The 17,199-nt window shown below is 43.2% G+C and overlaps 1 protein-coding gene across 1 annotated transcript in view; it reads right to left on the bottom strand.

Annotated features, from left to right (window-relative positions):
- LOC127671619 (carboxylesterase 1D) overlaps nucleotides 1-13,961 on the bottom strand; it is a 32,950-nt gene extending 18,989 nt beyond the window's left edge. The window contains exons 1-6 of the mRNA XM_052166443.1: nucleotides 13,831-13,961; nucleotides 10,808-11,012; nucleotides 8,697-8,841; nucleotides 3,874-4,007; nucleotides 2,175-2,328; nucleotides 254-358 (exon numbers count right to left, since the gene is read on the bottom strand). Coding sequence (XP_052022403.1) covers nucleotides 254-358; nucleotides 2,175-2,328; nucleotides 3,874-4,007; nucleotides 8,697-8,841; nucleotides 10,808-11,012; nucleotides 13,831-13,882 — 795 coding nt within the window. The 5' untranslated portion in view covers nucleotides 13,883-13,961. The remainder of the gene's footprint in view (nucleotides 1-253; nucleotides 359-2,174; nucleotides 2,329-3,873; nucleotides 4,008-8,696; nucleotides 8,842-10,807; nucleotides 11,013-13,830) is intronic.
- Between the last annotated feature and the right edge of the window lie 3,238 nt (nucleotides 13,962-17,199).

The following is a 17,199-nucleotide window of genomic DNA, read 5'->3' as shown; positions in this document are numbered from 1 at the left end:
TTGTTCCTATTTTGGGGGTGAGCTGATGTGTGTGATGTGGCTAACCATACTAAAACATGTGCAGGACTGTGGGACATCTGCATAATGTGATTCACACAAATACAGAACCTTCACAGTGGGACTTAGGCCATAGCAGTCCCTTTTCCTCAGCCATTCTCCCTTCAAGCATCGCCTGAGCATGTAAGTTGAACTCCATGGACAAAATCACCCGAGGACTCAAGGAGAGCAAAGAACTGTTCATAGCAGTACTTACACTAGCAATTGGCTTGGCATCTGTTGTAATCAGAGCAGAAGTGAGGGATACACCACTCTCAGAAATGGCCCTGTGGAAGAGGTTCTTGGCCAGAGGAGATAAGACCTGGCAGGGGAAAGAAGAAGTGGAGCTTATATGCTTACAAGAGTGGTCAGTGGTTCACTAGGTTTTTAAGGCTTCTTCAGCTGCTCTTCTGCTCTGGCCACTCGTTTGGGGACTGTGGTGCTGTGGACATGACAGACTTCTCTTCGGTTTTACATTCCAAGAGAACATCAATGGGATGGAAACAGTGACCAAGATAAGAGATAAAATAGGATAGGAATCATGTGGCAGGTGCTCACAAGGAAAACTGGAAAGACTGCTAACCCTGAGCTGCCGACTCTGTCCCATCATTTCCATTCCTCAGAATATATCCTAAAAATAAGGATCATGGGGGCCTTTAAAAATGTCAAAGAACGCTGGGCGGTGGTGGGGCACACCTTTAATCCCAGCACTTGGGAGGCAAAGGCAGGCAGATTTCTGAGTTTGAGGCCAGCCTGGTGTACAGAGTGAGTTCCAGGACAGCTAGAGCTACATAGAGAAACCCTGTCTCAAAAAACAAAACAAAACAAACAAACAAACAAACAAACAAAAAAACAAAAATATCAAAGAATGCTTATTCTTCATTAATAGTAAAATGTGGAAACAACCCAACATTCTAATAATATACATTTTGGTAAGAAGGATTTATTCCTACCATGGAATAATATGCAATTATAAAAGATAATACTAAAGAAGTGTTTTATATTTAGGAAAATATTCATGTTCTATTACTGCATATCACATTTTATCTTGGGTAAAAGAATTGGAGATCAAATATAATTGCATACTGGGGAGAAAGAAAATAGATAATGCATGGATGGAAGACGACAGACATATAGATGATATGGGCAGTTAAATAAAGTTGTGGAGAAAGAGTAAAGAAATAAATATAAAAATTTCATAGTAGTAATCTCTTGGTAGCAGGAAGATGGACAACTTTATTCTTTGGGTTAATTTGTATTTTCTTTTTCTCTACTTAAACATTTCTCCCTTTGAATATAAAACCAATATAGGTTTGAAATATATGTTAATAAAATCTTTAGCTCCAAGGCAGTATCTTATAGCTCATAGAACATTCTGTATATTCTTTAAATAATCATCTGGCTCAGTCTCACGCCCCAAGACATTTTACATCCCTCCTCTGCATCTGTGATCCATGTTTGTGTTCCACCCCTCCCCCATCCCACTCCTTATCCCTCCACCCCCACACCTACTTCCCTAGGATGTATGGGTTCTTTAATTGGCTGCCTTCCCTCTTAGGCATGCAAAATGCATCAGACCTCCTGGGGGAAGTTCCATTCTGTTTTTGGACTTTAACTTTCCTCAATGAGTAAATGAATACTTCTGGCTTGAAACCAAACAAGGATACCTCCTCTAACTTATGCTGAAATTCATACTCCTATTTGTACTTTTTTCCCTATGGCTATAGTCCATGAAAATTGTGTGTGGGGGGGGTGGGGGGTGGGTGGGTGTGTGTGTAAGAGAGAGACAGACAGACAGAGACAGAGACAGACAGAGACAGAGACAGACAGACATGATACAGTGACAGACAGACAGACAGACACATACACACACAGACAGAGACAGAGAGAGGGGACAAGGGAGAAAGAGAGAGAAGCTGGAAATTCTTGAATGCCCATATATGAAGCTAAGCTTGAGCTTGCCAAGAGCAAAGGGGCATTTGGTCCTTAGCTGTCTGCCTTCTGATGGTATGTTGCGATAGTATGTGGTATATAGTCTTGTAAGCAAAGATGCTCATATCTGGATAGGATGGTTGATGGGTTTTAGGAGGTTCAGACACATAAACTTGGGAGTTTTACCTGGTGCGAGGAACACTTACAAGAACAGAGACACTGAAACCTCCTGCTGACTCTCCAAAGATGGTCACAGAGCCTGGGTTACCCCCAAAGTTAGCAATGTTGTCCTGGACCCAGCGTAGTGCAGCCACTTGGTCCAAGTGACCCCAGTTGCCCCGGCTGTGTTCATCCCCTGTGCTGCAAGAGAACGGGTTAGAGTCAAGGCTGAGATGTCATGGCAAAGCTATCAAGGATTTCAATTCCTCATATGGGCTGGGGGCCCCCAAACACCCCAGCATCAGGCTGTGCCCTACATCCCTGACAAGGAAGTCTATCTGATTCTCATCTCGGCAGCACTGTTCTATACGGGGATCTGTGCTCATCTTCCAGCAGCTATGTATAGAGGAGCCAGCATTGCCTCCAGCACTGCTCAGACCTAGAGCACAAATGAGAGGAAACCTCAAGTCTCTGACTACATTTAGTCCACGCTGCAGACCAGGAATTGGCAGATGAATAGAGAATGATTTCAGACAGTAAAAAAAAAGAAAACCATGCCCAGCCCACAGCAAATGCAGGCCTGTGAGGGCAGCGTATTAGGCCTTTTTCATGGAAAGGACCTATTGAAGGCAGTGGGTTGGACAGAGACCTGAATAAAATGAAGACACAGGACTCCTGAATATCCAAGGAATGGAATTTCACCCAGGAGAAGCTACAGGTGCAAAGGTGCTCGGTGTGAGAATGATAGCATGAATGGAGCTGCTGTGATCTTTGGAAAGCACTTCTGTGTCATTGTAAGTAATGCTCTCAAGAATTATAAGTATAGGTCTCACTACATTGTAAGCTTATTTCTCAATGACCTAGAGACATTGCATGGAGATGTGACAGGACTTCCTGTCTCATAGAACACCCTGAATGAAACAAGCGTGGTACTAAAATGGAAAATATGAAATAACAGATTGCTCTAATAATTATCCCTGCCCCAGACTCAGGGCTTACATGAGAGTATTAGCGGAGGGTCATAGTAGCCACTTTGGCATAGATATGGACTATTTCCCAGTAGTTCTTTACTAGGATTCTGGCTTCCATTGTAGCATACTATATATCTGTGAAAAAACATGTAATGGGTGAGGTCAAGGGCCAGGTGATTATGTTCCTGAGTGCACAGCTCTCAGAAGGGACCTGCATACCATTTATAGAGAGCCTAGTTCATAGGAAGGTACTTTGTTATAAAAAGGCAAAGCAAAACAAGATCTGGGCGGGAGACATGACTCAGTGCATAGCAGCACTTACTTCTCTTATCAAGTACTGGGCTTGATTCCAGCACCCCATGGGTCACATGATCCACCATAGCCCCAGGTCTAGAGGTTCCAAAACTCCATACTAGCCTCTGCAGGCTAGTATGTTAAATATCTATCAGTATTATCAGTTAAATAATGCATAGACATACATAAGAAGGCAAAACACTCATATGCATAAAATAGAAATAAATACATCTTTCAAAATTAAAGAAGCATGATCTCCCCTTGCCCCTAGCTTCCAGCCTCATCATGTGGTCTTTTAGTTATATCTGTTCTTCTATGATGTTTTTCTGTGCCCAGGGGCCTTCAGTAGTAGCCCAGATGATGGAGCCAATCTTCCAGTTTCAGTCTCTCATATCTTGTGTTACATAAAACTGCTTTGTAATTAACTAGCTTCAGATGGATGTAATGGCTAAGGTAGAAAGAGGAAAGTCCAGTATCTTACCTGAAGAATCCCCAGATGCCAAGGCGATACTGAATGGTCACCACCACCACATTTTCATGGGCAGAGAGGGCCAGTCCATCATAGGTGGATGCCCCACCCACTACCAGTCCACCTCCATGGATCCACACCATCACCTGGACAAGAACATAACCAATCCTGCATCCCATAGGCTCAGTGTGCTGAGCCAGCTTTTGGTGCTACTGGGGAGTCAAGTCATACATAGCAGACTTGGGAGTACAGCAAGGGTTGTTTGATTTGGTCACCATTCAAATCACACCGATGTGCAGCAAGGCTATAACATCTCTCTCTCTTTCTCTCTCTCAACTCCCCCAGCTCCTGCCAGGAATATAATGTAGCATGGTATCCCACTGTGTTTCTCATTTCTCACATCCTCCCAAGATGCTCAAACTGAGAACATTACCATGGGAAGAGCTCAAAGGTCAAAGATCTTGATCTTCTGCCCCTGGTCTTCTCACCTATGTCTGAATGAACATAAAAGGGCCAGCTCTTGTATTTCTTCTTCATTTCATCCCAGGTAACTCCTCATGAGTAAACTAGACTTTCCCACAAGTAAGTGATTATCTGATGAGACACATACGACCCTAATGGTACACCTTCCAAATGCACCTCCTCTCTTGCACACTACAATCCACTACACTGCTAATCCTATCTCATACTTTCTCTAGAAAGTCTTCAGTCTTCTGCTAGTGTTATCTCTAAACTTATTACATACCAGGTACTCTGATAGACTTGAGCTTTCAAGGAGGTACAATTTTTCTCCTTCTTTTATAATTTATAGAGCACATCAATAAGGGAAGAAATGAGGGTGTGCAAAATAATGTTCAGATATGTTTGCTAAGGAAAAGTATAATGAATACATAGGTCCATACTTGTTCTAAGCAATGAAAATGTCCTACCCAGGTGGTAGAGGAAATTATTTTCCTAAGCGACAGATAAGAAACATAGTGCATTGCCAAGATACCACAGAAAAGAAGATGTGCAGACAAAGCTTCCTATAGGGAGAATCTCTTATGCACTGTGTGAAGGCACCAGCTTTCAATAAAAAATTTGATGGCCAATAAACTGAGGCAGGATTAGAAGGTGGGATATCTGGCAGAGAGAGAGAGAGAGCAAGAGAGAGAGAGAGAGAGAGAGAGAGAGAGAGAGAGAGAGAGAGAGAGAGAGAGAGAATGAACTCTGGGAAACAGCCAGGCATGAGAGGATTTGCCTTTTGAGTCTGGGTTACCTCACTTAGTATGATGTTCTCTAGCTCCATCCATTTGCCTAAGAGAATTTCATGAATTAATTGTTTCTAATGGCTGAATAGTGCTCCATTGTATAGATATACCACATTTTTTTGCATCATGGTATGCACTCACTAATAAGTAGATATTAACCTAGAAAACTGGAATACCCAAAACATAATCCACACATCAAATGAGGTACAAGAAGAAAGGAGGAGTGGCCCCTTGTTCTGGAAAGACTCAGTGAAGCAGTATTCGGCAAAATCAGAACGGGGAAGTGGGAAGGGGTGGGTGGGAGGACAGGGGAAGAGAAAGGGACTTATGGGACTTTTGGGGAGTCGGGGGCTAGAAAAGGGTAAATCATTTGAAATGTAAATAAAAAATTATATCGAAGAAAAAAAAAAGAAAAAAAAAAGATCCAGCAATTGAATCATCAGTAACTTTGTCTAAAGGAAAACAGTATTTAATTTTCATTATATTACCATATATTATATAATAATAATAATAATAATAATAAAAACTATGTGAGTATAAAAAAAAAAAGAAAGGATTTGCCACCAAGACATGGAGGAAATCAGATGTATGAAACTGAGGAGAGGTAACCAACTGTGTGGCAGACATAGAATAGTATAAATGGGTAACTGAGTTACAAGTTAGTTGGGAAACAAGCCTAGCTTAAGGCTTAGGCATGTATTCATAAACAAATTAAAGCCCCCATGTAATTATTTAGGCACCGGAGTGGACATAAAAAGCAATGGCTATAGCCATTCAGCCTGGCGCTTACCACAAGCCCCCAGATGCTGAGCTGACCAATGCCTGCTCATGGCTGCTGTGTAGTGAGTCCACTGTTAGGCCAGGAATCATACCATGCTACAGGTCTAGTTAGTGTGTCAGCAACTGCTGTGTGCCCACTGTTAGGCCAGAAATCATACCATCCTACAGGTCTAGTTAGTGTGTCAGCAATTGCTGTGTGCCACTGTTAGGCCAGGAATCATACCATCCTACAGGTCTAGTTAGTGCGTCAGCAACTGCTGTGTGCACTCAGACAGAACTACGAAGCAGCTTGCTGGGTCTTGAGCGTCATATAACAATTCCCATGTAAGGACACAGGCTAAGAGGTTAAGAAATGGCTCTGCTCTCCCATCTTCTCAAAAGCAGGATTTAATCATAGACCTCGTGGCTCTAAAACCTGTGTCCATAGCTAGAGGGTCTCCTAGGACAATGCTTCGCAACCTGTGGGTTGAGACCCCTGGGGAGTAGCTCATCAAATATCCTGCACAGTAGGTGTTTACATTGTAATTCATAACAGTGGCAAAATCAGCAGCAATGAAATAATTTTATGGTTGCAGGGATGTCACCACAACATGAGGAACCCAAGGAAAGATAGAGAACTACTGTCCTAGGAGGTCTCTCTCTCATGGCACTATCAATCTGATCTTCTCCCTCAGCAATTCCTGTCACTTCTAGGAGAGACTGAGTCAGGGTCATCTAAGAGTAATTGATGAGCCCAAGGGTGATAGGCAATGGCTTGTGGAAGAGGTTAGGATATAACTGTGCAGAGCCAGGAAGACGTTAGGCTATAACTGTGCAGACCCAGGAAGAGGTTAGGATATAACTGTGCAGACCCAGGAAGAGGTTAGGATATAACTGTGCAGACCCAGGAAGAGGTTAGGATATAATTGTGCAGACCCAGGAAGAGGTTAGGATATAACTGTGCAGACCCAGGAAGAGGTTAGGAAATAACTGTGCAGACCCAGGAAGAGGTTAGGATATAACTGTGCAGAGCCAGGAAGAGGTTAGGATATAACTGTGCAGAGCCAGGAAGAGGTTAGGATATAACTGTGCAGAGCCAGGAAGAGGTTAGGATATAACTGTGCAGAGCCAGGAAGACGTTAGGCTATAACTGTGCAGACCCAGGAAGAGGTTAGGATATAACTGTGCAGACCCAGGAAGAGGTTAGGATATAACTGTGCAGACCCAGGAAGAGGTTAGGATATAATTGTGCAGACCCAGGAAGAGGTTAGGATATAACTGTGCAGACCCAGGAAGAGGTTAGGAAATAACTGTGCAGACCCAGGAAGAGGTTAGGATATAACTGTGCAGAGCCAGGAAGAGGTTAGGATATAACTGTGCAGAGCCAGGAAGAGGTTAGGATATAACTGTGCAGAGCCAGGAAGAGGTTAGGATATAACTGTGCAGAGCCAGGAAGAGGTTAGGATATGACTGTGCAGAGCCAGGAAGAGGTTAGGATATGACTGTGCAGAGCCAGGAAGAGGTTAGGATATGACTGTGCAGAGCCAGGAAGAGGTTAGGATATAACTGTGCAGAGCCAGGAAGAGGTTAGGATATAACTGTGCAGAGCCAGGAAGAGGTTAGGATATAACTGTGCAGACCCAGGAAGAGGTTAGGATATAACTGTGCAGAGCTAATGGCAAGGCCCTTGAAGGCCTGGCATCATCTTCTCCTTCCTCCAAGCCCAAATCTGACTGTGTGTGTGTGTGTGTGTGTGTGCGCGCATGCATGTGTGTATATGTGTGTATGTATATGTGTGTTTGTGTGTATGTATGTGTGTGTATACATATCTGTATGTGTATATATATGTGTGTATGTATGTGTGTATGTGTGTGTTTGTATGTATATGTGTGTATATGTATGTGTTCATATATATATGAGTATGTGTGCATGTTTTTGTGAGTGTGTGTGTGTGTGTGTGTGTGTGTGTGTGTGTGTGTGTGTGTCTAAGGATTACCCTCACCTTCCAGTGAGTGCAAAGCACTTACTTTCAGCACACAAATCTGCAAATATCTCAAATTCATAGGCTCCACTCAAAAGGGCTTCTGGGAAATTTCTTGGGTGTTGGCCTGTTACAGCCCAGGGATCAATTCCTTTTCTTTTAAAAAGACCCTCCCCAACCCTGTGATCTATACCTGGCAGCCTGCTCATTTCTAGCACTGTGTTTCCATTTGAAATGACTCCCTTGGTCATCATACTGTGCCAAAGACAGCTAGGACTGGGGAGCGAGCTATGGTAAAAATCCCAAGGATGCTGCCTGCACTCAGAGAAAGTGCTGACTAGAGTACCTCAGAGTTCTACCTACTTAGTCCTTCATGGATCAGTGAATGCTTTCACATGACAGTGAAAGTTTTCACATTTGTCATACATGACCAGAGAATAAAGGCAACACACACCCTCCCTCCCAGACACTGTCTAAAAGCACAGGTATGGTGGTCAGAACACCTGACTCTTCTGCGCACCCCTTCTATATGTTCTCCTTTCTCTACCACAGCCTCAGTTTCTCTAACTGCACAGAGATATTTAGTCTCTCTGGGGATCAGAACCTAACCTAATTAAAAAAATTTTTTTTCCTTCTATTTGTGTGAGAAAACTTAGGAGTGTTCATTCCAAATGTACCATAATCTCCACTCAAAACTGGTATCACTGGAAAAATCTGAGGTCACACTGTTCTTAAATAAGCCCTTGCCCATGAGCTGTTGCTACCAGCTGCCTTCAACCCCTTTCTGCCAATGAAGAGTTGGAGGCTGGAACTCAGATTTCTGGTGCAGTGATCCCCATACGTACTGGTAGTCGGCTGTTCTTTGTCAAGTCAGCAGGGGTGTAAATATTCAGGTAGAGGCAGTCTTCAGAAAACTGTAAAGGAATGTTCTCCTTTCTGTTGGTGAAAAGCTCTGAGAGCACCTGCCCTCCAACAGCATCTTGGGAGCACCTGGAAGGGAAGAGAGCATATCTGAGAAGGTTCCACTAGATTGAACCTTGGATATTTTACCCAGAACCTGACCTTGTACTTGGAGTTTTTGAACACATAGCTGATGTTATCCTCACTGGATCGGGGTCATTGTTAGGGATAATAGAGTCTTTAGATTCCCAGTGGAACTACTAAGACTCTAGATTCTCCCAAGCATTTAGAGAAAGGACTTGGCATGTCTCCCTTCCTAGAGCCTTTGAAGTACTGTGTACCATAAAGAGAGGCACCCATCTGCTGGTTTCATATTCCCTGCACTGTTTGGATAGGGCCCTGTGCCCTGCTAGGCTTGTTCAATGGGTTGTGGCAATGCTTCTGTAGGTAAACATGCTCCTATCCTTGGGAGTCTTCTATAAATCAGGAAAATGACCTGCTAACAGGCTATAGGTGTTATCTTTGGCAGACACATAAGAAAACATCACTCTGGTCCTGCCTCTGCCACTGACATACTGGGTAATCGTGGCTGAATTTCTTATGTGCTCTAGATTTAGCCTGTCAGGACCAGGTGAGGTGAGTAATGTCTCTAAGAGTCTCACCACCTGGCCTGCTAAGGTTCTTTCATCTTCCCATGCCACCAACAACCATTGTGAGCTGTTCTGATTAAGGACCCCATAAGCCCATTGTAGAGTGGAGTTGGGAGCAATGATGGAGTTCTTCAGAGTTCCAGGCACTGATCAGCTTCTCCTGTTGTAGGAGTCATTTAGGACACATCAGCCCCAGGTGTCCATTACCCCGTTTCACAGTTGGCACCTGGCTTCCAATATGTCAAAGAGTGAGTGGAGGTGCTCAAATGCTGTTTCCACAGATGTCCGCATGGCAGAAGTGAAGTAGGAAAGGTGGCCTTCATGTCTCTAGCCTAGCAATTTTCCTACCCAGTGGGAGAAAGGAGCAGAATTCACAGAACTACGGACTGAATGAACAATGAGAAGTGAAGAGTTCAATTTCACCATTGTTTAGAACTCTCATATAAACACCAATGTTGCATTCTTAAATTCTTATCAGCTCTTACCCCTTATCTAATCACACATGTTTTGAGTGAGGGAAAGCAAAGGGACAGTTCCTCTGAACAGGGGTTTGCCTGTTTGCCTGGGAGAAGGGTGTGCAGTTTAGATATTTCTGGAGATAAACTTAATCAAATTCCTATTCCTTGACTCAGAAATGTCACTTAAATTTCTCCCCAAGTCCCCATGATTATGTGTAATGATTTGGTTACAAATTCATCACCATGTTTCTTTGTGTCAATAACATGGAAAGAACTTAACTCAAATAAAAGATTGGATGCATAAAGTCTAATTTTAAAATAACTGCTATATATTGCCTATTGCATTGATAGTGTAGAATAATTTTGATGTTATAAATGTGCGAATAGTCACCCAAATTTTCCATACTCATAATCCCTGCATAAAGGGAGGACAAACACAGACACAAGACTGGTAATACAATCTCAAATGCTCACAGTAATTCTGAGTAATTGGATTGTAACTGATTTTTAACTTTATTACATTTGCTTCCGTGTATTTCCCAGCCTTTTCTGTTTTCAGTATTTGCGTCTTTGCAATCAGAATGAAAAGCTAGCAAATGATATTTTTAGGAGAAGAGCATGCAGTAGTAAGGATACCACCAGGAGCGGATTCTTGAATCCTCACAAGTACCTTGCCAAGGGAAGAAACACTGCCTGCACTGACGTTTTTTCAAGGCTATCTGGACTCCTTGGGCTTTTCTATTGGCTTGAAGAGTGAGTGTCAGGTATTGTTCAGTGGTAACTAGGTCGCTGGATACACCTGGGCATGAGAACTTAAAACCACCCTTAACTGTTCTTGTCACTCATGTAGTCCCACCCACTACTCCCAAGCAAAGTCAATGTTCAAAACAGAAGAATAAAACATCTTCGTCCCCTTTACATTGAAACAGGCCTACTCCAGTGGCTTACATAGGAGGGTAGGAGGTAGTGTTCTTCACGAAGCTCCAGGGCTCTGCAGGCTGTGGTGGAGCAAACCTCAAGGAGCCAAGGGGAGGCTTGGCAAAAGGGACTCCCAGGAAAACAGCCACAGGCTGTGCGAATCCTTCCAAGCTGACATACTTCCCCAGGACTTTGCCTTTAACAGTGTTCACCACAGGTGGTGAGGATGGGTAGCCTGTTGGACAAGAGGAAATAGGATACATCAGTAAGGAAAAGGCAGACCTGCCTTCTTGGTGGGTTTGTCACTTCAGGACTGATGACATTGCTAAAGTCACCCAACCTATTCCAGGTCTTATTCCCTTCTTATACAAAATTAGAGTGAAGAAAATTGTCATCTCAGAGGGCTGATTAAAGACTAAAGTATACTGGTGTCTTTGGATTTGTTTTTTTTTTTTCCCCGAGACAGGGTTTCTCTGTATAGCCCTGGCTGTCGTGGAACTCACTCTGTAGAGAAGGCTGGCCTTGAACTCAGAAATCTGCCTGCCTCTGCCTCCCAGAGTGCTGGGATTACAGGCATGCACCACCACTGCCCTGCTAGTATACTGGTGTCTTAAAAGCATCTAGCCTAAGTCACTGCAGAAAGAGAGGTACCAAGCATGAAAATGAGTTTTTGTTTCTGCTGGAAATGTTCATCCACTAGGATCCTGGTGCTGAACTGTAAGCTGGGTGAAAAGATGGGCAAGAGGTAGTCCCTGTTCTCAGGAGGGCTCACCTACAGACATGACAACAGACACAATTGACTTAATATTGAGATGCATGATATTCTGTCCTGGAATAGAGCCAGGTAGGGGATATAGCAGTTGGAAGATCGAGGCCTCCTGATTGGTCACAGGAGAGTTGTAACTTACAGTGTGGGGAGTGGCTAAGGGAATAGGAGGGGTGGGAATGACATTGCAGGAATGGGAAAGAGTACTGTGGCTTAAAGACAGCACACAGCCCAGCTGAGAAGGGTGGGTGTCCTATGACGGCCACCAGCAGGCATCCATGACAGAGAAAAATAATCCTGGAAGAGAACGTGCACACCACAGAAGACTGTGAATGACTGGGTTTTACTTAGTGAACAAAGAAGCAGCAGAAATAACTCTGAGGTAAAGCAAACAACACACTTCTAGAACATTCTTCTTGGGAGTTCTGAGCATGGTCTTCTAGAGAAGAGAGACTGAGCATCAAAACCATTTGCCCTATCGCCTCCATTCTTGTTGAACAGACAGTTTCTTCAGCTTCCTCATCTCTTCTCTTTCTACCCATTGTGGGACTTAACACAAATCAGAGACACTTGGTCATGGTCCCCCGTGACGTTCTCTTTTGTCTGACCTCAGGAACCTCAGTTTGTGAGAACATTCCTCATTGGGCAGGGCCTTTGAATTTAGACAAGATGTCAGCTTCCTCAAAGCTTGTGACCAGAAAAGAGGAAAGTTCCAATTTTAGTGGGAAGTGGTTACTAGAACTGAAAACTCCTCATGGAATCCAGCTTCTAAATCTCAGGCTATCGACAGCCAGATGCATATTGTGAATATTCAAGTTGTTGGTACTAGTTATTACAAAGAACGATGAACTTTCTGGTAGACATTGTACATACAAAATCTACCTTAGGAGTTCTGAAAGACCATGGAGAATGGGGTGAGATGCTGATGTGTGTTCCGCATGCCTAAGGGTGAAAAAGGGTAAAGCCTGAGGGGAAACAGCCTGGCGTAGCCTTTGCCAGCTCAGGGATGGTCCACCCCGAAGTGGTTAGAAACAGATTACCTGGGGTCATATTCCTGTGTCAAGTGGATACACAGCAATGGCAAAAATATTATGTAATTATGTATTTAACATTGTGTAACATCAGAGTACAATATTGAATATTTATTGTGTGCCCAAGCACACTCATTCTCTTTACATAATTCCTCAAAGAAGCCTTGCCAGGTGAACAGGCAAGATTTCAAAGTACCAAGCATCGACTGTTAAAAAAAAACTTGAAAACAGGGTGACATCCAAGGCTGGGGACCCTTGGGGGAACTGGGGTCCCCAGAATTTAACTAATGCAGGTCCCATCCCCCACATTATCTAAGTCTCTTACATAGGTAACCCCACCTGTCCTGAGCTCCAAGAGCTAGACATTAAAAAACCCAAACTCAGCCCCATATCCCCCAAACCTCACAAAGAACTCCACGTAACCACTCCCATGCACCCCATTCCTCTCTTCTTTCCAGGCAAAACTACAATGATGGCTCTTGCCCCTGTCTCTCCACTGCCCCGGCCTCCTGACTAACCTCTTGTTTCCTCTTTTACACCATCCCTGTGATCTCAATAATAAGTCAATTGTGCCTGCTGACATGTCCACGGGGTGAGCCCTCCTGAGGACAGGGACCAACTTTTGCCCATCTTCTCACCCAGCTTGCAGCTTGCTGCCTTGTGGGAGCTTCAGTATAACATTGGCATCTTAGCTGTCTGATTTAAGCACATTGAAATTTCTTTTAATCCACTACATTTTCAGTCAAACCTTTTGCCTACCTCCTAACCTAACGTATCCTCCGGACCCAGAGTAGAAGCAACCACTCATTTTGTCCTCAGCGAAAAAGGAGCTCCTGTCATCTTTGCTTTAGAGGTAGGGTCCCCTAGGCACTTTATCACCCAGACATTGCAAACTTGAGGATATCAAGTTGGAGTTATTGATTAGGAGCCAGTCTTATATCTGACTCCTGAGTTTACATTTTCAGTGTTCTGCTCAGCCTCACTCTACGACATGCTTGCAACTTGATTAAGAATCACAGGGAACAGCCTAAGCTTCCTTCAGCTCTCTTGTGCCTCCTATAGCTGGGTGTCCGGGTGTCTGTCCTCCTCTTTGTCTCTGTGAGAGTCAAGGTCTTTGGATTTTGATGTACCCCTTCAAGTGCAGAAAGCAAAACTCACCAAGGACTAGAACTATTTTGTCCACAGCATTGACCAATTGTGCCCAGAACAAAGACTGAAAATGTACAGACAGACATTTGTGACCCAGAAGAACTTACCCCAAGCTGTGCACACAGCAAGAAAAAGCCAGACCAGAGGGTAGAGGCCCATTGTGGAAGGACAAGGGCTCCGGTGGGTCTGTGAGCTATCTGCTGCTTTAGCAATGCTTCTGTTGTGGACCTGGGAACCCGCCTCCTTAAGTCTTGCTCAACCAGCTCAGTTATGTAATCTAAGACGGCATAAAAAGCTTTCCCTTCCAAAGAGTTCTCTGGGTGTCAGTTGGGACCTCCAAGCCACGCCCACTAAGAGTTTACCCACTTCTATCTGAACAGTCAGTGCCCAGCACTCAGATTACAAATGGCCAGGAACCCATCCAACAGCTTCTTACATAAGCATTTCTCCCTGCAGTGCTCTCACCTCAATTCAATGGGCCTTGACCTCTCAAGAGCAGACAGCAGCAGGCAGGTGCCTGCAGGAGTGGGAAGGGTTGGTCTGGGGTCCTTTTACAAAGCTGAACATTTCAGAGTACCTCACATTCCCACTCTGCCAAGCTGAGAAGTGAGGACAGACACATTTCTCAGCCTGCCTGGACTGGCATTTCCTAGAATCCATATTCTTAAGTTAGGAAAGAACCTCACACTCTACCAACCTTCAGAGGATCCCTAAATTATCTCTGTAGTATTCCTCCTATGTGACCTGGCTGGACACAGTGCATTCTCAGGTTTAAGGAAGTTTACCCTTCAGAGAAAGAACCTTTGGACATAATGTTCATATAGTAAACAAACTCTACTGGCAACAATCCTTGCTTCTAACCATCCATGCATGCACATACGCACTGATTCTTCAAACATTTGCCAAAGTGCATGGCCTCCCTTTTTATGGAAGTGTACAACAGCAGGTAGATCTCTGCCATTGCTGGCCCTAGCATGTTCCAGCTGTGTAGCCTCTTCATGCTTTCCTGTTTGGGTGCCTCTTTTTCATTCCCCTGTTGTGTATTTGGTTGTTTTAGCAAATCATTAATTTTTAAGTTCTCAGTATGTATTCCCAGGTTATTTTTTTCATTTTAGATGTCTTTAATTTCTTTAAGATCAAATCTCTTCAACAGATCCATATTGTAAAAATAATTCCCTGAGCTGATAAAATAATAGACATGCTACAGTTCTGGGAGAGACTATTCTGTGAATTTAAGTCCATTTGATGCATAATTATATCTTCTTAAAGACATAAGAGTGTAGTTAGTCACAATATAAAATTTCCTCCAGAACTACTTCTGTTTTATCTGGGTCCTGTATGCTGTATTTTCATTTTCATTTCGTTTAAGGAATTTTACAACCTTCTCCCTCTTCCTCCTATTTCTTCAAGGAATGGACTTAAATCCACACAGTGGAATGAGAGGACAGAATCCCACAGATTGTGTTTGTATTGCTCACCATGAACAGCGGGGTACTTTGTGAGTGGAGTCAATCATAACCCCTCAGAGACCTTGATCACCAGAATAAGCTGCCGTGGGCAGCACCACTGTTATCTTTACAGTCATACCTGGGCTGAACTCTTGGTGGTATGCATTAAGGTGGTATCCACAGGTTTGCCCACTAAGAGGAGTAGAGTTGTGGTATGCTGTGCTGTTACAACATACACAGAGTGTGATGGGTGGAGACAGACTGAAACTGTATATCCCTCCTGGCTACTGGCCACTGGGTGTACTGGCAAGCCTCCAGAGCAATCACACTGCCTCGATTCCTATCAGCTCTGGGTTTACTGGCTGGTTTCCTGCTACACATTTCTCTCAATTGGCTGTTTCCAGTTTGTGTTTTGTCTTGCTTTTCTTTGTTTTGCTTTTGCTTTGTTTTGCTTTTCCTCTGGAGTAAACAAGTTCTCAAGGCTAACTCCCAAACAGAATTTTGCTGTTAGTTCATGGAGATATGTAAGTTCTGGGAGCATTTCTCCCAGAGTAGCAGTTTTAGACTCTAATTCTTTCTAATTGTGTCTTTGTCTCTGCTGAAAACACCCCATGAGCAGGGCCTGTGAGTTCCCTGTACACTTCTTTGAACTTCCTTGTCTGCTTGATCCAACACTCGTAATATCACTCAGTCAACATGGACTGATCATGTTGTCTCTTGTTAGTGGGATTTTCTTTTCTGAGGCTGTAATTTTTGGACTTAATACTTGATATAATAGCTAAAATAAGAAAGAAACTAAATATATGGTATTTGTGAGTAAACAGGAGCATGGTTGAGTTTTGTTAGTCTGATGAAACCCCCATCATTTTATGTGCTGCATGTGTGCGTAGATGTGTGTGTGTGTGTGTGTGTGTGTGTGTGTGTGTTTTAAAGAGCTTGAATATTTGGGGTATAGTTTATGAATAGTATAGGATGTACATAGTATAGGATTTTTGTTCTCTCCCTAACTACCACAGTCCACTATCTTCTCCAGACTATGCTAATGTTAACCAGTGCTTTGTTCACATTTATTCTGAAGGGCTTCTATTCTGCTCAGTGCACACACCCTTCACAGGGATCTTTCCCATGCTTTTATTTTCTTCAGTCAGATTTCTGAGACTTAGTATCTGGGAGCTGCTAATGTGGTATCCAGTCCAGGTCCCAGAATGTTTAAGAGGATCTCATGGTTCTAGATATCGGCCTGCAGAGTTCTCTGTGACCTTGCCCTTCCTGAACATCAAAAGACAGTGAGTAACACTACTCAGGACAGTTTCCTGCCATTCTCCCCAAGGTACATGCTTAATTTCCCCACTCAGCCTCAGTAAGTCTTCACCAAGCCTTCAGAGGCAAAAAAGAAAAGAAAAGAAAAGAAAAGAAAAGAAAAGAAAAGAAAAGAAAAGAAAAGAAAAGAAAGAAGGAAGGAAGGAAGGAAGGAAGGAAGGAAGGAAGAAAGAAAGAAAGAAAGAAAGAAAGAAAGAAAGAAAGAAAGAAAGAAAGAAAGAAAGAAAGAAAGAAAGAAAGCCTTTCTTATGCTTCATACCTGCACAGGATTTTTCTCATAAACTTATGATAGATATACATGGAAGAAAGTTATGTAGATAACTCTTCCTTTGATCTGTAGTTCCAGGGACCTTATAACTCTCCTATTATCTTCTACTTCTCCTTAACAATTCAACAAACCCTTTAAATTTCATGTATTGATGTCATCACTCAGAAGCAAATAGAAGGTGAGCCAAAATCCCTACTTCTTTCTCCCATATTTATCTTCATTTAGAATTTGTGATTATCATTCCACAAAAGGATTCTCTGCAGAAGCACCTTCCTATGACACTGCCTCTCTCCAAGGAGCATAGATTCATTTCCAATCTAGGATGTTGATTTGACTTATGAAACAAAATTTATTTTTCAAATTGAGTCCACATGTGCAAATATTCTCTCCCTGGCCCCTGGCCACTCCCACCACACAATTCTGCAGTCTCCCCAAAGCCT

Source organism: Apodemus sylvaticus, chromosome 21 (assembly GCF_947179515.1).
Source record: "Apodemus sylvaticus chromosome 21, mApoSyl1.1, whole genome shotgun sequence".
NCBI lineage: Eukaryota > Metazoa > Chordata > Mammalia > Rodentia > Muridae > Apodemus > Apodemus sylvaticus.
Note: the sequence above shows the minus strand (reverse complement) of the source record. Positions and strands in the feature narration are given on the sequence as shown.